The sequence below is a fragment of the Podarcis erhardii genome (assembly GCF_964252035.2).
Source record: "Podarcis erhardii genome assembly, chromosome: 7".
Classification (NCBI taxonomy): Eukaryota; Metazoa; Chordata; class Lepidosauria; order Squamata; family Lacertidae; genus Podarcis; species Podarcis erhardii.
Window position 1 is genome coordinate 87,798,382 of NC_138511.1, and position 27,865 is coordinate 87,826,246.

Sequence of the window (27,865 nt, forward strand, 5' to 3'; positions counted from 1 at the left end):
TTGTAAATTGTATGAATGTTAAGAAGGATGCTAGAGTATAAACAACTGGGCACCATTGAGTTTAAGGAAGTGAATTATGAAGATAAGATAAATTTAAGAAATGATAAAAATTTTGGAATATGTTGGTTATATCTAAACCTTTTAAGATTTGAACAAAACGATAGTCAAAATTTGAGATATAACATTGGAAAATTAGCGATGAAGATTAAAAATAAGGGGATAAATTTGCTGAATAAAATTATAACCAGGAACGCAGGAGCGGGAGATGTGAGGGAGTCCAAAAAAGTGAAAAGATCTATGTTAAGAGAAGTGATATTGTATTGTTTTATTGGTATTGTGATTTAAACAAAAAATTGTTAATAAAAAATATTTTTTTAAAAAATGAAGTCTCTCAGCCTCACTCACCTCACAGAGTGTTTGTTGTGGGGGAGGAAGGGAAAGGAGAATGTTAGCCACTCTGAGACTCCTTAAAAGGTAAAGGGTAAAGGGACCCCTGCCATTAGGTCCAGTTGTGGCTGACTCTGGGGTTGCGGCGCTCATCTCGCTTTACTGGCTGAGGGAGTCGGCGTACAGCTTCCGGGTCATGTGGCCAGCATGACTAATCCGCTTCTGGCGAACCAGAGCAGTGCACGGAAACGCCGTTTACCTTCCCGCCGGAGCGGTACCTATTTATCTACTTGCACTTTGACATGCTTTCAAACTGCTAGGTTGGCAGGAGCAGGGACCGAGCAACGGGAGCTCAGCCCGTCGCGGGGATTCGAACCGCCGACTTTCTGATCAGCAAGTCCTAGGCTCTGTGGTTTAACCCACAGCGCCACCCGCATCCCTTGAGACTCATTAGGGTAGTGATAAAGCGGGATATCAAATCCAAACTCTTCTTCTTCTGTCGATGGCAGAGCCAGGGGGCATCCACAGGTATGCCCGCCAGGGGCTTTTGCCACCTGAAGCAGCAGTCTCGCCTGGCTGGGCCGGCTGTACTGTGAGGCAGTTTGGCTGTGACTCCCATGAAGGGGCCCTGAGCTTCTGAATTCGCCACTATACACCTTTGTTGGGATCTCTAAGCACATATGGGGGTTATGCTCCCTGAAAGGAACTTCCCTCCTCCCCATCATTCAAGATAAACTAAGGTGCCAACTGGCTGAGATGACAGGCAGAATTCGAGACCTGGGAGAGGAGACGGTGGAAGAAGATTGGAAGAAATTTAAGGACTATTTGCAAAAATATTGTAAACTGTATGAATGTTAAGGAGGATGCTTGATCATAAACAATTTGGCACCATTGAATTAGATAAAGTGAACTATGAAGATAAGTTAAATTTAGGAAAAAAATCAACCTTTAGATAATGATTAGGCTAAACTAAAAGTTTTAAAAAGTCAAATGAATATATCTAAAATTCAAGATATAACATTGGAAAACTAGATAAGGTGGGGATAAGGTGATAAATTGCTGAATTAATTTTTATATTTTGGAACGTAGGAGCGGGAGATGTGAGGAAGTCCAAAAAGGATAAGAAAACATGTTATAAAATGTGATATTTTTTGTATGTTTTGTTTATTATGTTGTAATTTTTAAAAAAAACCATTAATAAATATTTTTTAAAAAACAAAACAAAACAAGATAAACTAAGGTGTTTCTCTTGTCTTGCAACACCCTGGATCTTTTAATGCTCCCAGAAGCTTAAGTGGGGCACTACATAATCTCATCCTGTCCACATCTAATGTGTGTGTGTGTGTGTGTGTGTGTGTGTGTGTGTGTGTGTGTGTAACAGCCAGAGAATTCCTTCCTTTATCCTAAGGGCTTACCGGGGATTAAACATCACCACTATGATTGTTGTTCATTTGGTGGTGCAAGAGGGTGGCCGGAGGGGGGGGCGGGATGGGTGAGCATAAGAAGGGAATCAGCAAGGGGGAAGTGGTCAGATTGGGGGGGTGGGGGGGCGTGTTTGCTGGCGGAGGAGCAGAAAGGAATATGATGCCAGAACAGCCGACCAATAAGCCACCTTTGGCTTACAACTTTCGCCTGCGTTTTCTCTGCAGGAAGATGCCATTAAAAATCCATTTGCAGGATGAACTTCAGCGTGGCCAAGGGGAAAGGTCCTGTTTTCAATTGACCGCTGGCGCAAAAGCTTTTAAAGCCCCTCTGGCCCGTTTGCGACGCTAACCGCCCCCCCCCCCATCGCTAGGTACGCAAGCGACACACCATTCCCCCAAATTAGATTCATGGAAGGCTATAATTGACTACCAGGAAGGACGGCTGTGTTACATCTAGCCGCGGATACAATGTGTGCCTCTCAACACTGGGAAGGAACCCAGGAGTTCTGGCTCACATGCCTAGAAGAACCCAAAAAACATCTTACTGACTGGGAGGTTTTTCACCTAATCAGAAAATGGGTAGGAACTGGTTACTGTTACTCAATGAGAAAAGTGATCATTTTCCCTACCTAGGCAGTTATCTTTCCACAAGGGCTGACATTGATGCCGAAATCCAGCATCGCCTGAGCATGCTGAGTGTGGCTTTCTCCCAACTAAAAAGCAGAGTGTTTGAGGACTGGGACATTCACAGGGAAGCCATAATGCTTGTTTACAAAGCTATTGTACTACCAACCTTACTGTACGCTTGTGAAACATGGACAGCTTATAAACGCCATCTCCAACTCCTCGAAAGATTCCACCAACGGTGTCTCCGAAAATTTTTACATATCACTTGGGAAGACAGACAAACTAATGCCGGTGTACTGGAAGAAGCAAAGATCACCCAGTGTTGAAGCAATGATTCTTCAACATCAACTTTGTTGGACTGGCCATGTAGTGCAGATGCCTGATGATTGTCTTCCAAAGCAACTACAGTGGTACCTCGGGTTACATACGCTTCAGGTTACATACGCTTCAGGTTACAGACTCTGCTAACCTAGAAATAGTGCTTCAGGTTGAGAACTTTGCTTCAGGATGAGAACAGAGATCGTGCTCCAGCAGTGCAGCAGCAGCGGGAGGCCCCATTAGCTAAAGTGGCGCTTCAGGTTAAGAACAGTTTCAGGTTAAGAACGGACCTCCGGAACGAATTAAGTACAGTGGTGCCCCGCAAGACAAATGCCTCGCAAGACGGAAAACCCGCTAGACGAAAGGGTTTTCCGTTTTGGAGGTGCTTCGCAAAACGAATTTCCTATGGGCTTGCTTCGCAAGACAAAAATGTCTTGCGAGTTTTTCCGACTTTTTTTTCCTCCCCCCCCTTTTTCTAAGCCACTAAGCCGCTTATCTGCTTATCCACTAAGCCGCTAAGCCGCTAAAAGCCGCTAAAAGCCGCTAAGCCGCTAATAGTGCTAATCCGCTAATCCGTCAATGGGCTTGCTTCGCAAGACGAAAAAACCGCTAGACGAAGAGAATCGCGGAACGGATTCTTTTCGTCTTGCGAGACACCACTGTACTTAACCCGAGGTACCACTGTACTCTATTCTGAACTTAAAAATGGAAAGCGTAATGCCGGTGGACAACAAAAGAGGTTTAAACATGCTCAAAAGTCTTTAAAAAGTAGTATAAACACTGACAACTGGGAATCACTGGTCTGTGAGTGCTCCAGTTGCAGAACAGCCTTTACCAAAGGCATCATGGGTTTTGAAGAAGCTTGAACTCAGGAGAAAAGGGAGAAACGTGCTAAGAGGAAGACAAATCCTCTCTGTGATCAACTCCTGCCTGGGAACCAATGTCCCCACTGTGGAAGGATGTGTGGATCCAGAATTGGCCTCCACAGTCACTTACAGACATACTGTTAAGACCGTATTCATGGGAGACAATTTTAGTCGACTACGAGTGATCGCAGAAGAAGAAGAAGAAGACTCAGTGAGAGAGATGCACTCTTCATAATTGGGACTCACAGCTGCCAATGGAGGCGCAGGTCAATTCTGAGTCCAGGGCAGCTGTCTACCAGCTCCATCTATCTGATACATATACTAAGGTAATGTTACTTCAACGTCCAGAGGCTTCTCCCCCACAACTGCGACAGCCTGTGGACTACACCAGGCTTCCTCAAACTGGGCCCTCCAGATGTTTTTGGCCTACAACTCCCATGATTCCCAGCTAGCAGGACCAGTGGTCAGGGATGATGGGAATTCTAGTCTCAAAACATCTGGAAGGCCCAGTTTGAGGAAGCCTGTGGGACTACACAGTACAATTCAGCACAGCATTTCCTTATAAGCCTGCAAGATCACTGATCTTTGCCACCCTTCATGTCTTGCACCAAGGCGCCAATGCTGTCTGGAGCAGAGAGCCTGTGTCCTGCCTTGCGAACGTGACCTGCCTAATTTACTGAAATGAAATAGATTGGGGTCATTAAAGATCAACAGGCTAGACTCTCATTTATAAATATTTCTCTCTCTCTCTCTTTACGCAAACACTGGATTCCAGAATTGGAATGTTTTTCTCTGCTTCGATGGGTTGGAACTGATGTCTAGTTATAGGACGGCAGGCAGGTACTTCTGTGTTTTATCGCTATCAGTGTGGAAGACGGGAAGTGAGGGCCAATTAAGGTCTCGGAGCCTCAACTCCTGGCTTCTATTCTTAGGTCTGGAAAAGAAGTGGCATCTAGTGGTCTAAAAACATGCTAGGAGCTTTGAGCAAAAGCTTAGGGAAGCTTAGCTCTTAAACCTGCTTTCCACTTAGGCTGCCATCCAAGCCACACTTAAGGTAAAGGTAAAGGGACCCCTGACCATTAGGTCCAGTCGTGGCCAACTCTGGGGTTGCGGCGCTCATCTCGCTTTACTGGCCGAGGGAGCCGGCGTACAGCTTCTGGGTCATGTAGCCAGCATGACTAAGCCGCTTCTGGCAAACCAGAGCAGCGCACGGAAACGTCGTTTACCTTCCCGCCGGAGCAGTACCTATTTATCTACTTGCACTTTGATGTGCTTTCAAACTGCTAAGTGGGCAGGAGCAGGGACCGAGCAATGGGAGCTCACCCCATCATGGGATTTGAACCGCCAACCTTCTGATCGTCAAGTCCTAGGCTCTGTGGTGTAACCCACAGTGCCACCCGCGTCCCAAACCCCACTTACCTGGGGTTAAACCCCCATGGAACTCAATTGGATTTACCTTTGTGTAGATACAGTTGGAAGAGCCACTAGCTCTGGAATTTGTGGAAGAAAGCCACTTCCGCCCTGCAGAGGAGGTGGGGTTGCGGGCGTCACGGCCCCGGCCATGTCACCCCCTGGCCAGCCAGTCAGCTGGCTTTGGGGGCGTGGCCCACCCGATTTAAACATAGGCACGGCCCGCGATCTCCCTCTTTTCCCGCATACCAGTGCATTAGCAGGACTCCCCCTACTGGTGGTTAACCCTTCCCAGACTTCAAGCTGAAGCCGGATAGTCTGTTAGGAGCAATGCCTAAGGCAATACCACTCATCACCTGTAACCAATAAAGTTGTTGTCAGAGCCACCCTGGGTCCCAGCTCACAAGAGACCAAAGTCCAGTCCAAGCTATATACAAAAGGTTTTATTGAAGATCATTGTCGTCATTGCATCCAAACTCCGTGGCTCCGCATCTGTTACCCTTAGATGTTAGAAGTCCCCTCTGAGTCCGTCCCTCCCCTGCACCAATTTAAGAGGCTTGTACTGCTCCACCTTTTCCTCTCTTTCCTTTTCCGCAGGGTCTTCCTGCCCCCCTGTCTTCCCTCTTTCCGGGACTCCCCAGAGGCTGAGTCTTCTCCCGCCTGCTCCCCCCTCCTTCGTGCTTTGGCACCAGGCTCCTCCTCAGAGCTCTCCTCATTTCCGCGCGCCTCTATATTTGAACTTGGCGCGCGTACGTTGCCTCTGACCTTCCTTTCTACAGTTACGCTGCTCTCGGTACTACACTCCTCCCTTTCAGGCAGGACGTCTTGCTCCGAACTCCTCCCCCTTCCTCCTTCCTGTCCTGCTCTTTCTGACACACTGGCAACTCCCCCCACTCCACTCCGTTCCGACGGGGGAGCTGGTCCCGCTTTGCCACTCCCACTGGGGATTCCCTCTTCATTCCCCTCTTTCTGACTGATTCCCTCTCTATTGCCCCTTGGCCTGACCAGGGGGGCTCCCTTCTGGGAATCCTCTGATTCGCTAGACGGACTTTGGGACAACCTCGGCTCGTTGTCGTCCTCTTCCTCCTCGCCCTCGCTCTCTGTCTCCTCTCTCCCTAAAACCCTGACAGTTGTGTCCATATTTAGCCCATTAACCTTAAATAATTGTGTCATGTGTCTTTATTTCCACGGGGGGGGGGACGGGAACTCGCCAAGCAACAGCATACCGTGGCTGCGATGCAAAGAAGGAGATGGCGACCTCAATCTCAGGGACTGAATGCATACCACTCGACCGTCCCAATTTAAGCAGGACGTCCAGGAATTGCAGGAGCCATCCTAGCTTCTGAATGCATCCCAGAATGCCCTGATTTTTGGTCCTACACTCTGGCATGACTCAGCTGGCTCCCACGAGAACTTGGAACCAAAAAACAAGCACCCTGATTTGAATAATCCAGTTGTTGGAGGGGATGATTTATTATTATTATTATTATTATTATTATTATTATTATTATTTATTACTTTTACCCCACCCATCTGGCCGAGCCTCCCCGGCTACTCTGGGCAGCTCCCAACAGAATATTAAAAACACAACAAAAAATCAAACATTAAGAACTTCCCTAAACAGGGCTGCCTTCATATGTCTTCTAAAAGTCAGTTACTTGTTTATTTCCTTGATATCTGGTGGGAGGGCGTTCCACAAGGTGGGTGCCACAACCAAGAAGGCCCTCTGCCTGGTTCCCTGTAACTTGGCTTCTCGCAGGGAGGGAACCGCCAGGAGGCCCTCAGTGCTGGACCTCATTGTCCGGGCAGAACGATGGGGGTGGAGACTCTTCTTCAGGTATACTGGACAGAGGCCATTTAGGGCTTTAAAGGTCAGCACCAACACTTTGAATTGTGCTCAGAAACATACTGGGAGCCCATGTAGGTCTCTCAGGACTAGTGTTATATGGTCTCCCAGTCACCAGTCTAGCTGCCACTTTCTGGATTAATTGTAGTTTCCGGGTCACCTTCAAAGGTAGCCCCACGTAGAGCGCATTGCAGTAGTCCAAGCAGAAGATAACCAGAGCATGCACCACTCTGGCGAGACAGTCTGCGGGCAGGCAGGGTCCTAGCCAGGGTAAATGTTGCTGAGATAGGAGTGCAGACATGCTGGGAATGTCGACTTGGGAGAGCACATCTTTTGCGTGGAATTCTGTCCCAAATCCTTAGGACAGAGTGCCTGTGGAAGGCATTGAGGCGTCGCTCCTGGTGGTTCTAAGCTGGCCGCTTCCGAAAAGCAGTGGGTTCAACATGCAAGCCTGGTTATGTTGGACATTTTCCATATCTGCTATTGGGTCTCCGGAGCACAGATTCACACGAAGTGGCAACCAACCTTGCAGGATTCCACAGGATTTATTTGAAATGCATATGCAGGACAAAGGTACAGCGCGACAAGCTCGCAATCTGCACACACAATTCTGACCGTGCCTGCTTTTTATACATTTGCAGAATACAATACCACCTGATTTCTTGTAAACCATCTGATTTCTGGGAAATCGAAAGTTATAGTAAGTTCCTATGTCCTTACATGGGCTTGCCCCCTCAACCTCCTTCCTGCAATGGCCCCACCAACCCCACCACGCCAGGGCAGTGTGCATTCCTGAGTCTGCTTATCTCTTTACAACCTTGAATAATAAACATTTGAGCCTGTTCCATCAATGCCAGCCTTGTTCTCCTGACGGACCTCTCCTTTCTCAGAAAGGCGTTGGGGGGGGGGTGTTCTTATGGCCCTACAGTTAGACTTTAATCGCCGATACGGATGGTACTATATTATAACAACAACAAATCCCGCTCTAACAGCCCCTCCCCATTGGAGTACTCATCCCCATGTGTAATCAAGACCTGGCTCCAACTGAGTCGCTAGCCGCTGCCAAGCTGTTGGCTCAGGAAGCTGGTGAGGTTGTGAGCGCAGCTGCCCTGCCGAGAAAGGCATTTTTCTGTTTCCTCCCACTCTGCAAAGCGCAGAACCAATTGGGCATCGTCAGAGGGGACCTCTTGCCTGCAATTGATACAGATGGCCGAGGAGGAGGAGGAGAAGGAGGAGGAGGGAAGCCGCAGCAAAGAGCCCTTCTGGTGTAAAACTGCAGGGACAGAGTGGGCAGTTCCACTGAGGCCTTTTTCCATTCCGCAGCTGAGCCACCACTCTTAGCGACTTGAGAATCCCAGGCAATTAGGAACATAGGAAAGGCAGGAGGCAGCCTTGGCGATCGGCCTGCGTAACAGAGGATGGGAAAGAAGTTGCTTCTCTTTTGCTTTTGGCGAGGAGAAGCTCCCCAACTCATACTTCTCGGACCAAAGACGCAAACCGTTTCCCTTAATCTCTTGTTTTGATGAATTGGAAGAGCCGCAAAAAGATTCCATTGAGCACATGGGTTGATAATACGGACAGAGTAGCTACATATGAACGAATTGCATGTCGACGCAAATTAAGAATGGATAAATATGAAGAAATCTGGAATGAATATTTAAGCGATAAGGCGGATAGAGGCGGGAAGTGGGGAGAGGAGAGAGAGGTGGGGAAATATTGTCAAAAGAGTGCAGTCATAGGTATATCAGTGTATTTAAATCTGAATTGTCAAATTGTGTTATTATTGTTATTATGGTTTTTGTTGTATGTGTCTTTTGCGGTTGCTGTTTGTATCGAAAAAATGATTAAATAAATTTTAATCATCATCATCATCATCATCATCATCATCATCTTTGGATCATGGGTTCGAGCCCCACTTGGGTAAAAGATTCCTGCAGTGCAAGGGGATGAACTCTTTTGGTCCCTTCCAATTCTATGATACTAAGCAGAAGATATTGTGATTATTACTGTGCGAAAGAGCAATACTGAAGAATAAACTATGCAAAGGGGAACTGCTGCAATTTATGACACCTCTCCCCGCTGCTGCCTCCATTTCCATTCCCTTGGTTGAATTTTCGATTGGAAGGCCCTCAATGCAGGTGAAATATACTCAGAGTCAAGTGTGGATTTCATGCTCTTTATTCAGCTCATAGTAGTGAGGAATGGAAGTTCCCCCACAATATCTGCTTTATATACATTATTTACACAATGGGTCGCACGTGATTGGCTAATTCTGGGATTCTCCTGTAGGCCAATCAGGTTGCGGATTCACTTCCATCTGGAGCTGGATTGGGTGGCTCCTGCAGACCAATCAGACTGCTGTATTGTTCTAGGACCAATCAGACTGCTGCATTCTGAATCCTATTGTTCTAGGACCAATCAGACTGCTGCTTTTTGGATCCTATTCAACTCAGTACATAACAGCAGGGAGACCTCCCTTCTTGCAATTTAAGCATCATTTATACACACTCCAGCTCTTTTTTTTTTTTTAGAGATGGGGAAGCACACATAGATGTACCGTATTTTTCGCTCTATAAGACGCACCAGACCACAAGACGCACCTAGTTTTTGGAGGAGGAAAACAAGAAAAAAAATATTCTGAATCTCAGAAGCCAGAACAGCACACATAGATGTACCATATTTTTCGCTCTATAAGACGCACCAGACCACAAGACGCACCTAGTTTTTGGAGGAGGAAAACAAGAAAAAAATATTCTGAATCCTGGAAGCCATAACAGCAAGAGGGATCACTGCACAGTGAAAGCAGCAATCCCTCTTGCTGTTCTGGCTTCTGGGATAGCTACGCAGCCTGCATTCGCTCCATAAGACACACACACATTTCCCCTTACTTTTTAGGAGGGAAAAAGTGAGTCTTATAGAGCAAAAAATATGGTATTTGGGAGGTTTCTTTTAGCACAGAACCCACACAGCCTTCCTCATACGTCTTTGCGTTGCCGTGGCCTAAAGCTCTGTGGAACGTCTCCTGTCGGATCACTGATCTGCCGGGCACAGGGTTAGGGAGCGTATCCTGCGCCCCTGAAATGGTACCTTCTCCACCTTCCGCCCCCTCCAATGCCCACGCGGACGTCAAACTTGCCAGGCGCTCAGCCAAGCCACGTCGCCACCAATCATCGCAGTGGCAGCTGGCTTGTTGCTGACTGCCTTTATAAATAAATCAAATATTCTGTTTAGGAAGGAGAGGGAACTTCTCCTCCTACCCTCCCCCCCCAAAAAAAAGTATTTGAAATGTATAACCCAGCTGGCCGTTGTAAGCAATACCATAAAATTTCAAAACAATATTGATTCCAGAATGCAAATCAGGAGGAGAAAACAAAAATTCCCCACCTATTGGCATCGCCAGTCTCTCTGCCTCAGAGGCGGCAACAGCCAGAGCTCTTAGCAATTCCTGCCATGTTATCAAGATGAGCCAGAGTTCTTCCTTCCGGCGCTTGGACTCCCGGCATGCGTTTTTTAAAAATAAGTGTGAGAGAAACCTGGAGACATGACCGAAATGTGCAGAGCAGGAAGCCTAAAACTGCAGGTGGCACCTCAGCCGAGAGCAAAACATAGATTTTTAAACCCAATTAAAGCAACACACACAGAGAGAGAGGCACGCAATGTTCCACCGATGGCAAAGTAATTACGATCTCTCTTCGCTCTCCAGGGAATTGAGAGGCCTTTCAATCTTCCCGCTTGCCCCTCCTCCCTTCGAGGATTCCCCAGGGCCTGATTGGCCCCCAGCCCAGCCTTCTAATTGGCTGGGAATTCTTGATAAACACCAAACCAACTCCTGCCCCCCCCCCATTACGTAAGGATCACACACAAACACTGTGGACAGGTGAATGGCCCATCTGCCTATTCCAGGCAGAAGCCAGCTAGGTTCCTCTGGAGGCTTATGAAACAGAATCGTAGAATTGTATAGTTGGAAGGGACCCCATAGGGTCATTCAGCCCAACCCCTTGTAGCTGAAGAAGCCATCCAACCTGTGTTCAGAAACCTCCAACGAAGGAAGGTCCACTCCAACCTTCCAAAATAGACCATTCCACTGTCAAACAGCAGTGTGGTGGTGTAGTGGTTAAGAGCGGTGGACTCGTAATCTGGTGAACCGGGTTCTCGTCTCCGCTCCTCCACATGCAGCTGCTGGGTGACCTTGGGCCAGTCACACTTCTATGAAGTCTCTCAGCCCCACTCACCTCACAGAGTGTTTGTTGTGGGGGAGGAAGGGAAAGGAGAAGGTTAGCCGCTTTGAGACTCCTTCAGGTAGTGATAAAGCGGGATATCAAATCCAAACTCTTCTTCTTCTTCTTCAATAATAATAATAATAATAATAATAATAATTTATTTATACTCTGCCTATCTGGCTGGGCTTCCCCAGCCACTTTGGGCGGCCTCCAACAAAATATTAAAATACTGTAATGCATCAAACTTTAAAAGCTTCCCTAAACAGGGCTGCCTTCAGATGTCCTCTAAATGTCTGGTAGTTGTTCTTCTCTTTAACATCTGGTGGGAGGGCGTTCCACAGGGCGGGTGCCACTACCGAGAAGTCCCTCTGCCTGGTTCCCTGTAACTTGGCTTCTCGCAGGGAGGGAACCGCCAGAAGGCCCTCGGCGCTGGATGATGGGGGTGGAGATGCTCCTTCAGGTATACTGGGCCTTTGAGGCCGTTTAGGGCTTTAAAGGTCAGCACCAACACTTTGAATTGTGCTCGGAAACATACAGGTACCTCTCCTCCTGCTCTGGAGGCGAAAGCCTGAATCAATGGCTTCACAAGAAAGGAGATTCCGATGTTTTGACAGTAGGAGCTGTTCGCCAGTGGAACGGACTTCCTCTGGAGGTTGTGGACTCTCTCGCCTTCATTGGGGGAGGTTGGGTGGCCACCTCTCATGGAGGCTTCAGTTGAGATTCCTGCATTGCAGGGGGTTGGACTGGATGACCCCCGGGGTCCCTTCCAACTCTATGATTCCACACACATTCGCACCCCTTGCCATCTAGGCAGGGAAAAGGCATTATCAGCGTTAAAGATTTAATATATATTTTTAACTGCCGCTATATCTGAATTGTCTCTGTTATACCTAACTGGAATCCAATGTATTCCTGTTGTGTTTTATGATTTTTCTGTTATTGTAAGTGAGCCGGAACTGGTCTGTGACTGTAATGTTGTTGTTTAGTCGTTTAGTTGTGTCCGACTCTTCGTGACCCCATGGACCAGAGCACGCCAGGCACTCCTGTCCAGTGGCGTAGCGTGGGTTGTCAGCACCCGGGGCAAGGCAAGTAATTTGCGCCCCCTAACCTGTGGATTTGCACCCCCTAACCCATGGATTTGCGCCCCCTAACCCTAACCCCCAGATGTTGCGCCCGGTGCGGCCGGCCCCCCCTGCACCCCCCAAGCTACGCCACTGCTCCTGTCTTCCACTGCCTCCTGCAGTTTGGTCAAACTCATGTTAGTAGCTTCAAGAACACCATCCAACCATCTCATCCTCTGTCGTCCCCTTCTCCTTGGGCCCTCCATCTTTCCCAACATCAGAGTCTTTTCCTGGGAGTCTTATCTTCTCATTAGGTGGCCAAAGTATTGGAGCCTCAGCTTCAGGATCTGTCCTTCCAGTGAGCACTCAGGGCTGATTTCCTTCAGAATGGATAGATTTGATCTTCTTGCAGTTCATGGAACTCTCAAGAGTCTCCTCCAGCACTATAATTCAAAAGAATCCATTCTTCGGCAATCAGCCTTCTTTATGGTCCAGCTCTCACTTCCATACATCGCTACTGGGAAAACCATAGCTTTAACTATGCGTGTGAACGTAATAATAAAATTCAATTCAATTATCAGCGTTCAGGGACAGTGAAACACTCAAGAACAGTGCAGAGCAGGGCCGGCCAGAGGTATGGACTGGACTGCTCCAGATCTTGGGAATGGCTTTTGAGATTTCCTGCTGGAAGAGCGGGGAAGGGGAGGCACAATTCCCAGTGGTCGCAGGTTCCACAGCCCTCTCTAGCTCCTCAGTCATTCACGTGGCAGGAATAGCTCCGTCAGTAGAGACTCTTATTCTCTGGGTTCGAGCCCCACTTGGGTAAAGGATTTCTGCATTGCAGGAGACTGGACTAGATGACTCCTGTGGTCCCTAGTCCACAGGTGAGGGGTCCCTTTTTCCTCATCCCATTATCTCCCCTTCCCCTCATGGTTGCCCGATGGTATCTTTTCTGCCTATGCTGCCGGCAAAGCGATTTGTGGGAGCTAGGCTAAGGCAGACAGACTGCAGGCCAAGAAGGGATCAGTCACCATGAGAAGAGGCAGCCGTTTTCTGTGGCATCCCCATGGCAACAGGAACATTTGCTGTGGCCTACTGTCCTCTCCAAACGAAAAGATGGGGGGGGGGATAAGTGCCATCCTGGAGGACTGTAATTGATTGGCCTCCAATCCCAGGACCGAAATTATTATTATTATTATAACCCTCCAAAAGTCTCTTTCTCACTTTTTCCTTTCTTTCTTTCCTCCTCCATCTCTTCCTCTCTCTAATCTAGACGCCACCAAAAGGAGAAGATGTGCTCATTTATAAAAACAACCTGTCAGCACCTCAGTAATACCAGGCATTAAAAATACAGGAGACCTTTCTTCCTAGCCGGCTCGGCTGAGGAATGAATAATGCCGGGTCAGGAAGCGAGAACGGGCAGAAGAAATGAAAAAGGAGGAATCTGTCTCTTGGCTCTTTTGATGGGGAGACCTTCTGAGGAACGGATGATGGGGGGGTTGGCAAAGGAGGTTTGCAAAAGACAGAGAAGGACTCAAGGCAGGACCATTAGTGGTCGTATGGATCCTGCCTTCCGACCCCCTTTCTTTAGATTTCCATTCCTCTCCATCTTTGGCCTGTGCTCAGACTACAAAATGTCTTACTTTTGACAGCACTTTCCATGCATTGAGTCTGAACAGGGATGACATGCAGAGAGACATTTTAAGACAGGAGCACTCACAGTGATCAAATCAGAAGCCAGGAGGACTTTTGTAAGTCCGGGACTGTCCCTGGAAAATCGGGATACTGGGAGCGTATGCCGTTTAGCTCTTTAAAGGGACCCCTGACCATTAGATCCAGTTGTGACCGACTCTGGGGGTGCGGCGCTCATCTCGCTTTATTGGCTGAGGGAGCCGGCGTACAGCTTCTGGGTCATGTGGCCAGCATGACTAAGCCGCTTCTGGCGAACTAGAGCAGCGCATGGAAACGCCGTTTACCTTCCCGTTGGAGTGGTACCTATTTATCTGCTTGCACTTTGATGTGCTTCCGAACTGCTAGGTGGGCAGGAGCAGGGACCGAGCAACGGGAGCTCACCCCGTCGCGGGGATTCGAACCACCGACCTTCTGATCGGCAAGTCCTAGGCTCTGTGGTTTAACCCACAGCACCACCCACATCCCTATTTAGCTCTTTAGACTCCCCCCACAAATCTGAGGGGTAGGAGGCCTCTGCATGAGGGGCCTGGTGGAGTCATTTCCTCACTGATGTCCACCCAAACAAAGCTGGGAATTATTCAAAAGGTTGGAGAGGTGTTTTTTTCAGATGCATGGATTTCTGAGTCTGCTCAGGCCCCAAGGGACCAACGGCTCAGCTGCCGTGTGGGGCTGGCTGGTAGGAGTTGTAGTCCGAAACGGCTGGAGGGCACCGGGTTGGCGAAGGCCGCCCTGGAACGGCTCGTTCATTCCCCGCTCCCCTCGCCGGCTTGTCAGCACAGCCGGATTAGCTGATGAACTGGAGGCTTGAAGCCTCGTCAAGAGCGAGAAAATCAATAGCAATTTATGCCTCTTTGGAGCCTGGCAGACCCAGGGACAGGCGGAGGGAAGTGACACAGATGAAGTGCAGGCGGGAAGAGAGGAGATGTTCCTGCAGCAGCTCAGCTCATCTCCTCCCCAAAGTCCTCAACCTACGTTCGGGAAAGGCTGCAGCTCCTCTGAGAAGGGCCTCCGCTCAGTGGGCACAACACTGGCTTTGCATGCAGAAGGATCAGACCCCGGCCTGAAGTTCTGGAGAGGTGCTGCCAGCCAGTGCTGACAATACTGGGGTTTGATGGAGCAATCTTCAGGCTCCTTATAAGGAATCTTCCCTTGTCCCTTATTTTTTATTATTATTCAAAATTATAACAAGACATATTATCCAAAAACATATAAGCCTTGTTTCCCCCCCCCCCATTTTTCCTCCCTCCCCCCTCCCACACAAAAGCCACCCACCCCCACCCCACCCCCCGACTTCTCTCAGTTCCAGTCTTTGGTTTCTCTAAGAATGCTGTTTTCTGCATGTTACAAAGTTGTATAGATCCTCAAACTAATTAGCTGATTATTCTCGATAAAAAGTTTGTGAATGTTTATTCAAACCCAGCCAAGGAGTCCAGTTCGCTTTGTTGCGTCTTCAGATACTTTGTAAAGGGTTCCCATTTGTCTTTAAAGTCACAGTTATCCTTGTCCCGTAGCTTATATGTCAGTTTTGCCAGTTCTGCATAGTCCATCAATTTTTCTTGCCATGGTTCTTTAGTTGGGGTTTCTTCAGTCTTCCATCCTTGTGCTACCAGAACTCTCGCGGCCGTTGTCGCATACATGAAGATGTTTTTCAACTTTTTTGGCAGGTCTTCCCCTATAATCCCCAACAAAAATGCCTCGGGTTTTTAAACAAATGTTAAATGGAACATTTTCTTCAATTTGTTGTATATCATTTCCCCCCCAAAATTAATTACCTTACAATCCCACCACATTTGATAAAATGTCCTCTCCTTTTCCTTACACTTTCAACATATATTTGAACTAGTTTTGTTCATTTTCCCTAACTGCACTAGTGTTGTGTACCATCTGTATATCATCTTCATGTAATTCTCTTTCAATAGGGAACAATCTGTAAATTTTAAATCAGTTTTCCATAATTTAACCTAATCTTCCATCATAATGTTGTGACCTACATCTTGTGCCCATTTAATCATAACTGATTTTACCTCTTCATCTTTCGTCTCCCATTCCAATAGTATGCTATATGCGGCCTTCAGTAGTTTCACTTTCCCTTCAATCACTTCCGTTTGAAATCTAGATCTAGTATAACTAAATCCTTTCTTGCTGTCTTCTTTATGTGTTTCGTATAGCTTCCCTTGTCTCTAAGCCATGTACAAAACAACGACTGCTACTTATCACCAGAGCAGCCTGTTTCTGGGCTGATTCACGCCATGGAGAGTCCCTGCCTTTACCATATGTGGTGGGAATGTAGAGAAATTAAGAAGTTCTGGGAAATGATATATAATGACTTGAAGAAAATGTTTAAATTAACATTTCTTAAAAACAAAACAAAAAACACCAGAGGCATTTCTGGTAGGGATTGTAGGGAAAGACCTGCCAAGGAAAATAAAGAATTTATTTATGTATGCGACAACAGCGGCAAGAGTGTTAACAGCACACGGATGGAAGAATGAGGAAATCCCGACGAAAGAACAGCGGCAAGAGAAACTGATGGATTATGCAGAACTGGCGAGACTGACATACAAACTGCGAGACAAACTGTGATTTTAAAGAAGAATGGGAACTTTTTAAAAACAACAAAATGAATTGGACTCCTTGGCAGGCTTTGAATAAACATACACAATTTTTTTATTGTTAACATAATAGATAGATAATTTAAGGATCTTTATAATTTTATAATATGCAGAGAACAATGTGTGCTGAAAAATCAGAGAGAGGAGCTGAGGGAAGTCTTGGGGGGAGGGGGGAAATTGGGGGGGGATTGATGAAGATGATATGCTGTGATAATTTGTTATGTTGAAATTATTAATAAAAAAAAATTTAAAAATAGAGTCCCTGCCAATCCGAGTTGGCAATACTGAGTCAGATGGGCAGCTTCCGGTGTTCTCTGCTGCTGCTGCTGCTGCTGCTGCTGCTGCTACTGCTGCCCCACACGGACCCCCTGTCCTGGTTTCAAGACCAAGGAAGGTTGTGCATGGCAGGTGATAGGAAGCGATGGCCGCTGTCATCTCCAGCCCAGCATAGCTGACCATCAACAACACTGGACCACTGAGCCTATTCAGGTTTCTAAAGGTAAAGGTAAAAGGACCCCTGACCATTAGGTCCAGTCGTGACCGACTCTGGAGTTGCGGTGCTCATCTCGCTTTACTGGCCGAGGGAGCCGGCGTACAGCTTGCGGGTCATGTGGCCAGCAGGACTAAGCCGCTTCTGGCGAACCAGAGCAGCACACGGAAACGCCGTTTACCTTCCTGCCGGAGTGGTACCTCTTTATCTACTTGCATTTTGACGTGCTTCCGAACTGCTAGGTTGGCAGGAGCAGGGACCGAGCAATGGGAGCTCACCCCGTCGCGGGGATTCGAACCGCCGACCTTCTGATTGGCAAGTCCTAGGCTCTGTGGTTTAACCCACAGCGCCACCCGCATCCCATTCAGGTTTCTAGACCATAGTAATTACCATATTTTTCTGTCTATAAGACACCCCCATGTATAAGACACCCCCTATTTTGGGGGACTCATATTTAAGAAAACCCACCCTCGGCACTATCCGTGTATAAGATGCCCCCTAATTTTTTAGGGAAAAAACCTAGTCTTATACACAGAAAAATACGGCAATTGATTAAACCATAAGGAGAGAAAGAAGGGGAGTCTCAACTTTCTCACTCAGTTCATTTGGCTCCAGTCCCAGCCTTTAAAACAAGTGCTCTCTCTCGCTCTCTCGCTCTCTCTCTCTCACACACACACACCCCTAAAATGTTTGGATAGACGCCTAGGAAAAGGCAGTTCAAAATTATTACTTTAATTTATGGAGTGCCAGTTCGGAGGAAAGCTTTTCAGACGAAATTTCTCTTAAAGGTGTAATGAATAAAATTGCAGCCCTCCTCTCTCTCTCACTTGATCTAATAAAATGTCTATATTTTTAATTATGGGGCGACTGGGGGGGTGAGTCTTGACCAGCCCGGAGAAGGGATCGTTTTAAATGAAAAAGTAAAAGAAACCAGAGCTCTTGATCGCTTTGTTAATCTGCCCCCAGCTTAGCTTTTAGCATTTGGGGCGGGCAGGGGGTCGAAGGAAGTGAAAACTGTGGAGAAAGACATTGTGGGACATGCGACTTAGGGGATTCCGTGTGTGGTCAATGCATGAGTAGGCAAACTAAGACCCGGGGACCGGATCCGGCCCAATCGCCTTCTCAATCCAGCCCGCGAACGGTCTGGGAATCAGCGTGTTTTTACATGAGTAGAATGTGTCCTTTGATTTAAAATGCATCTCTGGGTTATGTGCGGGGCCTGCCTGGTGTTTTTACATGAGCAGAATGTGTGCTTTTATTTAAAATGCATCTCTTGGTTATTTGTGGGGCACAGGAATTCGTTCATTTCCCCCCCAAAATATAGTCCGGCCTCCCACTTGACCACTCAGCACCTTTCGATACCCATTTGAGCCGACTTAGTGGGGTGAGTATAGGGAGGCAAAGTTTCACGGGGATCCGGACTCTATATCCTGGGTTGGCTTCAGAGAACAGCATTAAGTGAAGGCCTTTGGGCCCCGGATGGCGTGCTATGGGCAGGCACAGGATACCACCTCGTCCCCAATGCTGTTTAACACCCCCAGGCATCCTCCCCCGTAAGCAGGGACCTGCTCCGCAAAGGCTCGTGGTGTGCTGGGAAACAGTTAAATAATTCAATTCCAACCTGTCTGCCTTGATTTTACAGACCCAGGAGGGAAAAATAAATAACTAAAAGTATTCTGGGAAATGATAGACAGTCATACCACATGTTATGTCCGTTTCATGTTACGTTCTTTCAGGTTAAGTCCCGCGGCGACCCGGAAGTACCGGAAAGGGTTACTTCCATGCACAGAAGCACAAAATGACGTCACGCGCATGCGCAGAAGCGGCGAATTGCAAACCACGCGTTTGCAGACGCGCCGCTGCGGGTTGTGTTCTTTTCATGTTACGAATGGGCCTCCGGAACGAATCCTGTTTGCAACCAGAGGTACCACTGTATAATGAATTGGGGAGGGCGTTTAAAATAATGTTTATTATATATATATATATATATATATATATATATATATATATATATATGGTTTTGGTGTCCTCGGGTGTCTTCCCGTGTAAAAGTTGGGGTGTCTAGGCGACGTTTCGACGAGGTCTCACTCGTCATCTTCAGGCTGGTGCTTTCGGCCTCTTGTTACTGGAACAGAGCAGGATCTCAGTGTTTGAGTTCCTATAAATACTGTAGAGGGGGTGTGGTGTATAGCCTCCAATGTTCTGGGCAGAGAGGAAGTTCCCAGGCTAGTGTGCCTTTTCTTCTTTTGTTCCTTAATTACTTGAGAGATATCTTGAGTGATTTCTTGAGTGATATCCTGAGTACCACTTAGGTGGGTCATTAGGTGTGGATTAGTTGTTAAAGTCTTTGTGTCTTGACCTCTTGAACTTTGTGAAGAGTTTTCCTGAGAAGATGGCTGTACTGTACTTAGTTGTGCTCTGGCTTGGCTTCGTGTATAGGGGCGAGCTGTGGTTTTGTGGCTTGTGTCAGCCAGATCTGTGTAGGGATTGCAGGGGGGTGCAGCATCCGGAGGTGCCACCATGGATTGGCTACTGGATGGTGTCTGTAATTCATCTGTGGAGAGGGTCATGGTGGCACCTCCGGATGCTGCACCCCCCTGCAATCCCTACACAGATCTGGCTGACACAAGCCACAAAACCACAGCTCGCCCCTATACACGAAGCCAAGCCAGAGCACAACTAAGTACAGTACAGCCATCTTCTCAGGAAAACTCTTCACAAAGTTCAAGAGGTCAAGACACAAAGACTTTAACAACTAATCCACACCTAATGACCCACCTAAGTGGTACTCAGGATATCACTCAAGAAATCACTCAAGATATCTCTCAAGTAATTAAGGAACAAAAGAAGAAAAGGCACACTAGCCTGGGAACTTCCTCTCTGCCCAGAACATTGGAGGCTATACACCACACCCCCTCTACAGTATTTATAGGAACTCAAACACTGAGATCCTGCTCTGTTCCAGTAACAAGAGGCCGAAAGCACCAGCCTGAAGATGACGAGTGAGACCTCGTCGAAACGTCACCTAGACACCCCAACTTTTACACGGGAAGACACCCGAGGACACCAAAACCTGCATTCCTGTACCCGTGAAAATCTACGAAAGCATATATATATATATATATATATATATATGCAGGTTTTGGTGTCCTCGGGTGTCTTCCCGTGTAAAAGTTGGGGTGTCTTGGCGACGTTTCGACGAGGTCTCACTCGTCATCTTCAGGCTGGTGCTTTCGGCTTCTTGTTACTGGAACAGAGCAGGATCTCAGTGTTTGAGTTCCTATAAATACTGTAGAGGGGGTGTGGTGTATAGCCTCCAATGTTCTGGGCAGAGAGGAAGTTCCCAGGCTAGTGTGCCTTTTCTTCTTTTGTTCCTTAATTACTTGAGAGATATCTTGAGTGATTTCTTGAGTGATATCCTGAGTACCACTTAGGTGGGTCATTAGGTGTGGATTAGTTGTTAAAGTCTTTGTGTCTTGACCTCTTGAACTTTGTGAAGAGTTTTCCTGAGAAGATGGCTGTACTGTACTTAGTTGTGCTCTGGCTTGGCTTCGTGTATAGGGGCGAGCTGTGGTTTTGTGGCTTGTGTCAGCCAGATCTGTGTAGGGATTGCAGGGGGGTGCAGCATCCGGAGGTGCCACCATGGATTGGCTACTGGATGGTGTCTGTAATTCATCTGTGGAGAGGGTCATGGTGGCACCTCCGGATGCTGCACCCCCCTGCAATCCCTACACAGATCTGGCTGACACAAGCCACAAAACCACAGCTCGCCCCTATACACGAAGCCAAGCCAGAGCACAACTAAGTACAGTACAGCCATCTTCTCAGGAAAACTCTTCACAAAGTTCAAGAGGTCAAGACACAAAGACTTTAACAACTAATCCACACCTAATGACCCACCTAAGTGGTACTCAGGATATCACTCAAGAAATCACTCAAGATATCTCTCAAGTAATTAAGGAACAAAAGAAGAAAAGGCACACTAGCCTGGGAACTTCCTCTCTGCCCAGAACATTGGAGGCTATACACCACACCCCCTCTACAGTATTTATAGGAACTCAAACACTGAGATCCTGCTCTGTTCCAGTAACAAGAGGCCGAAAGCACCAGCCTGAAGATGACGAGTGAGACCTCGTCGAAACGTCACCTAGACACCCCAACTTTTACACGGGAAGACACCCGAGGACACCAAAACCTGCATTCCTGTACCCGTGAAAATCTACGAAAGCATATATATATATATATATATATATATATGCAGGTTTTGGTGTCCTCGGGTGTCTTCCCGTGTAAAAGTTGGGGTGTCTTGGCGACGTTTCGACGAGGTCTCACTCGTCATCTTCAGGCTGGTGCTTTCGGCTTCTTGTTACTGGAACAGAGCAGGATCTCAGTGTTTGAGTTCCTATAAATACTGTAGAGGGGGTGTGGTGTATAGCCTCCAATGTTCTGGGCAGAGAGGAAGTTCCCAGGCTAGTGTGCCTTTTCTTCTTTTGTTCCTTAATTACTTGAGAGATATCTTGAGTGATTTCTTGAGTGATATCCTGAGTACCACTTAGGTGGGTCATTAGGTGTGGATTAGTTGTTAAAGTCTTTGTGTCTTGACCTCTTGAACTTTGTGAAGAGTTTTCCTGAGAAGATGGCTGTACTGTACTTAGTTGTGCTCTGGCTTGGCTTCGTGTATAGGGGCGAGCTGTGGTTTTGTGGCTTGTGTCAGCCAGATCTGTGTAGGGATTGCAGGGGGGTGCAGCATCCGGAGGTGCCACCATGGATTGGCTACTGGATGGTGTCTGTAATTCATCTGTGGAGAGGGTCTGGGTTTGGGTCTGGTGTGGTTGATTGGTGTTGGCGTTCTGTGTGCCTCTGGATCTGGTGTCAGTTTTTGTGGGGAGGGCTAATTTCCAGATGTCTGGCAAGCGGGATGTGTCGTCACGCTTGTTCATGTTGTGAGGGTGTTTCTCTATCTCGATGGCTTCTATGATTATTCTCTTGTGGTGATGTTCCGTGTTAAAGAGCAATTTGGAATCTGCAAAATTAATTTCGTGTCCTGTTTCTTTCATGTGTTGGAAAAGAGAGGAAGTTTTTTCTTCTTTTTTGACGGCATTCTTGTGTTCTGCGATACGTGCATTTATTCGTCTGTTTGTTTGTCCAATGTACGTGGCTGGGCAGACTTTGCAGGGTATTTCATAGATCCCTTGGTTCGGATGCTGCACCCCCCTGCAATCCCTACACAGATCTGGCTGACACAAGCCACAAAACCACAGCTCGCCCCTATACACGAAGCCAAGCCAGAGCACAACTAAGTACAGTACAGCCATCTTCTCAGGAAAACTCTTCACAAAGTTCAAGAGGTCAAGACACAAAGACTTTAACAACTAATCCACACCTAATGACCCACCTAAGTGGTACTCAGGATATCACTCAAGAAATCACTCAAGATATCTCTCAAGTAATTAAGGAACAAAAGAAGAAAAGGCACACTAGCCTGGGAACTTCCTCTCTGCCCAGAACATTGGAGGCTATACACCACACCCCCTCTACAGTATTTATAGGAACTCAAACACTGAGATCCTGCTCTGTTCCAGTAACAAGAAGCCGAAAGCACCGGCCTGAAGATGACGAGTGAGACCTCGTCGAAACGTCGCCTAGACACCCCAACTTTTACACGGGAAGACACCCGAGGACACCAAAACCTGCATTCCTGTACCCGTGAAAATCTACGAAAGCATATATATATATATATATATATATAGCGCAGAGGCTTTTCTATTAGGAATTGTAGGTGCTGAAATTCTAAGGGAGCAGAAAAGACTTGTCATGTATGCGATGACAGCTGCGCAGATGTTATTGTCCCAGAGATGGAAAGAATATAAAGTCCCTACCAGAAAAGAGTGGTAAACAAAGTTGATGGACTATGCTGAAATGGCAAAAATGACCAGAAAGCTTAGGAGCCAGGAAGACCGAAATTTTAAAAAGGCAATGGGGGGGAATTATAATTTATCTTGAAGACCACTGTAAGCAGTTGAAAACGTTAGCAGGACTGCAATAACACTCATGGTATAACAAGAACTATGGATACAATGGAGTTATAAAAATTTGGATTATTAAAAAGAGAGAGACGCAGTAGAAAAGGTTTAACAACAGAACCCACAGAGGGGAAGGGGGAAAGTACAGAGATTTGGAGGAGAGGAATCTTGTAACTTTGGATGTGTTGCGATATGATTATAAATTTAAATATGTAAAACCAAATTAATTTTTTTAAAAAAATACATTGAACAAGCAAGGAAAGAAGCAGCATTGTTTACTTACACTGTTTCGTCATCTTTGAACTCCAGCTCCCCGCAAGAGTCTTCGTAGTCCACTCCCCCTCCTCGCGCCGTCCCTTCCACCGTCTGGTAGGGGACCATGACCGTCCCACGGGCCCCCGAGCTGCGGATGACCTTGACCTCCAGGGTCCCTTGGCACTCACTGACCCTCAATAGTTTATCCTGGAAGGTGAAGATGCCGGCGTGGTCGTCGTCCAAAATGGTCACGGTGGCCACCAGCGGTGCCACGAGCCTGCCCTTGGGGTGGTCAGCCGAATCGGACTCAAACATGCCCTCGGCATCCCCCACCCGCAGGTTGAGCAGCCGGACGAAGAAGTGCTCATCTTCCTCAAAGATGTCGTCGTCGATGATGCCAATCTTCAGCTCTTTCTGCGTCTCACCAGGCTTGAAGATCAGCGTCCCCTCGCTGAACTCATAGTCAGAGCCCGCCTTGGCCGAGCCGTCCTCCGTCTTGTAGTCCACGTAGAAGGTGTTGTAGGTGTCGCCGCCCTGCTGGCAAGCCACAGTCAACGTGACCGAGCCGCAGTTCTCCAGGCAGTGGTACATGTAGGGCTCGAAGAAGATCTTGCTGTAGTTCTCTTCTGCCTCTGCTTCTGAAGGCACCTCCAGCAGATTCACGGACTTCTTGGAGAACTCGGAGACGTGCTTCTTGAGGATGTTCCCCGCCCCTGTCATCATCCGTGTGGCCTGGATGCGGTAGAAAGCCCGGCTTTTCTGCTGGTGCAACAGGGCGTAATAGTTGGCCATCTCAACCAACTGGTCCAGCTCCTTGTCCGGGTGCTTCTGCTTGAGGTCTTTGAGGATCTGAATGACCTCCTTGCGGCTCTCGTCCAGCTCCTTCTCCTCCTGGGTGGTGATGGGGAGCGGGGCCACCGAGGCCGCGCTCCCATCCACAAAGACGCTCTCCCGGTGGTCATTGCCCACGAAGCTGCCGTCCATCTCTATCCCCTTGGGGAACTCGCCCTCGGTGCCGATGATGATGCCGCTGCGAGGATCCGCCCGATACCTCTTGTAGACGTACTTGTAGAAGAGCAGGCGCTTGTCCGCCATCCAGGCAAAGACCACACAGACCGGGAAGAAGACGAGGGTCAGCAAGGCTTCCCACACTTGCACGATCCCTGGCGAGAAGACCGCCAAGATCAGGTACAACCAGATGTAGGCGAAGATGCTCCAGGAAGCTGTGACGAAGAACACCCTCAGGTGCTTGATCTTGCGGCTCTCGCCGTTGGGGATAACGTAGACGCACACGGCAATGACCACAAACATGTTGAAGGCCGCGCTGCCCACGATGGTGCCAGGACCCAACTCACCGGCTTGGAAGTTGTGGCCGCAGACCTCAATCACCGAGAGGAGGATCTCTGGCGCCGACGAACCCAAAGCCATCAGGGTGAGGTTGGAGACTGTCTCGTTCCAGATCCTCACGGTTCCAATGCTGGTCTCACCGTTGGACTTGGTGATAGTGATCTCCTTCTCCTTGGAGGTGATGACCTCGATGGATGCCATGAAGCGGTCGGCGATGATGGAGACTCCAAGGAACATGTACATCATGGCAACGAAGTAGACGATGGCTCTGGCAGCCTTGTCGCCGAAGGATGGGTTGTCCGGCTGCCAGACGGGGAGCAACACTCCTGGTTGACATTTGTTGGACCCTTCGCAGCTGCCATTGAACTTTGTCTCGGCATCGTAGGCTCCGGCCCAGGAGGCGTTCTCGGCGAAGACGGCCGAGGCCACCAAGACTTTGGCGAAAGTGCAAGAGGTCAGCCACCACCCCCAATGCGACGGCAACATCCTCTTCTGGCAGTTCAGGCCAACAGGATCTGAAAGACAGCGAGGGATAGTCACTTTTAGATACATGACATTATGAAATTCAAGAACACAGAATTTTCACATTGGGAAAAGCTATGGAAGGAGGATTTAAAATTTACAGCATGCTGTGCATTGAAGGAGACTTATATGGAGATGATGTATCAGTGGTACTCGAACCCACGAACCTGAGATTAAGAGTCTCATGCTCTACCAACTGAGCTATCTGATTTGCTCTAACTGTTATCTCTGTTTTACATACATGAGAAAGCGGAATAAAAATTCTTTACCCAAAACCAAGGTATATGCACCCTTATCTAGTATATGCATTGTTGTGCGCCTGGCTTGGTGGCAGAGCTGCCTTGCAAAATTTGCAGAAGCGCACATTTTGAAGAACGGCGCTCTTTCAATTTGCAGATTGCTTCAGAAAGTGCAAATTAGGTGTATTCTCAAACTGAATTGAATTCACACACACAAACACAACCCTAAAGGGAAGGCAGTGGGAAACTTTGCTCCTATTCCTGCCTGCATCAGTTACTGTTATCAGTTAATAACAAAATTATTATTATTATTATTATTATTATTATTATTATTATTATTAATTATCCACCATAATCCACCATACGATTATCCTGGGACCCTTTGCAAAACACATGCCTGACTACTCGGAAACAGTCCTTCCTTAATAATAATAATAATAATAACTTTATTATTTATACCCCACCTATCTGGCTGGGTTGCCCCAGCCACTCTGGGAGGCTTCCAACACATACTTACTTAGGGATCATTAGGAAAGGAACTGAAAATAAAACTGCCGATAGCGTAATGCCCTTATACAAATCTATGGTGTGACCGCACTTCGAATACTGTAGGGTTCTGGTCGCCTCGCCTCAAAAAGGGTACTGAAGAGCTGGAAAAGCTTTAGGAAAGGGCAAGCAAAACGGTCAGGGGTGGAGCAAGTCCCTCATGGGGGAAAGTTGCAGTGTTTTTTGGATTTAGAGAAAGGGGGAGCAAAGGGGGAGATGGTAGACGTGATTGAATTGCTGTGTGACGTGGAGAAAGTGGATGGATAAAAGCTTCCTTTCATGACGCCAGAATTTGTGGAGATCCGACGAAGCAGAATCTTGGAAGGTTCAGGGCTTCTTCACGCAGCGCATATAAAATATACTCGGAGTCAAGAGTAGATTTCATGCTCTTCATTCAGCTCATAGTGGTGAGGAGGAATGGAAATTCCCCCACAATATCTGCTTTATATGCATTATTTACACAATGGGACCCACGTGATTGGCTAATTCCGGGATTCTCCTGTAGGCCAATCAGGTTGTGGATTCACTTCCACCTGGGGCTGGATTGGGTGGCTCCTGCGGACCAATCAGACTGCTGCATTCTGGGTCCTATTGTTCTAGGACCAATCAGACTGCTGCATTCTGAATCCTATTGTTCTAGGACCAATCAGACTGCTGCATTTTGGATCCTATTCAACTCAGTACATAACAGCATAGCAGGAACCTGGAACGGCGGAGCCAGCGGCAGCCACCGATTGGACAGATTTAAATGAGGATTAGACAAATGTATGACAGAGAGGGCTATCGATGGCTACTAGCCAGAATGGCCAGTGCTCTGCATCCAGCCAGTGCCAAATTTACATATAAGCTAAACAAACTCTAGCTTAGGGCCCTGCTCTCTTGGGGGCCCCAAAAAAATTTAAAGGAAAAAAAACCTGGATGTACATTTCCAAAATATAAGATAAAAAACAACATACAGCAAGTGTTTTGTGTTGTGTAGGCTCCTATGATGTAAGTCATGGGAGCCTGCCTGCTAGCCTGCTCCCTAAAATATCACTAGTTTGCTCATTTCTATATATAGGTTGCCTACATTCTGCATGGACTGGTTGCATGACAACGTGGTCAAATGGCTTGAGATACCTATTAGGTCCAGCAAGAGTATTGTTAGCCCATAAATGGAAACAAGACGAGGTGCCGACGAAAGAAGAATGGCAAATAAAATTAATGGACTATGCAGAATTGGACAAAATGACAGGAAGGATTCGAAACCTGCGGGACCAGAGATTCACAGACGATTGGAAGAAATATACGAATTATTCGAAGAGCAACTGTAACCAACAAATTACGCTAGTAGGACTACAAGACCAGTAGTGATGTATGGAAGTGAGAGCTGGACCACAAAGAAGGCTGATCGCCAAAGAATTGATGCTTTTGAATTCTGGTGCTGGAGGAGACTCTTGAGAGTCCCATGGACTGCAAGAAAATCAAACCTCTCCATTCTGAAGGAAATCAGCCCTGAGTGCTCCCTGGAAGGACAGATTCTGAGGCTGAGGCTCCAAGACTTTGGCCACCTCATGAGAAGAGAAGACTCCCTGGAAAAGACCCTGATGTTGGGAAAGATGGAGGGCACAAGGAGAAGGGGATGACAGAGGACAAGATGGCTGGACAGTGTTCTCGAAGCTGCCAGCATGAGTTTGACCAAACTGCGGGAGGCAGTGGAAGACAGGAGTGCCTGGTGTGCTCTGGTCCATGGGGTCACAAAGAGTCGGACATGACTAAATGACTAAACAACAACAACAAAAACAAAGGAACCCTGGATGGTTAAGTCCAGTCAAAGGCGACTCTGGGGTTGCGGCGCTCATCTCGCTTTCAGGGCGAGGGAGCCGGCATTTGTCCACAGACAGCTTTCCGGGTCACGTGGCCAGCAGGACTAAACCGCTTCTGGCGCAACAGGACACCGTGACGGAAACCAGAGTGCACGGAAATGCCGTTTACCTTCCC

The 27,865-nt window shown here is 47.6% G+C and overlaps 1 protein-coding gene across 1 annotated transcript in view; it reads right to left on the minus strand.

The window, feature by feature from the left end:
* Positions 1 to 27,865, minus strand: part of SLC8A2 (solute carrier family 8 member A2) — a 137,389-nt gene that overhangs the window by 60,931 nt on the left and 48,593 nt on the right. The window contains exon 2 of the mRNA XM_081868774.1: positions 23,260 to 25,093. Coding sequence (XP_081724900.1) covers positions 23,260 to 25,064 — 1,805 coding nt within the window. The 5' untranslated portion in view covers positions 25,065 to 25,093. The remainder of the gene's footprint in view (positions 1 to 23,259; positions 25,094 to 27,865) is intronic.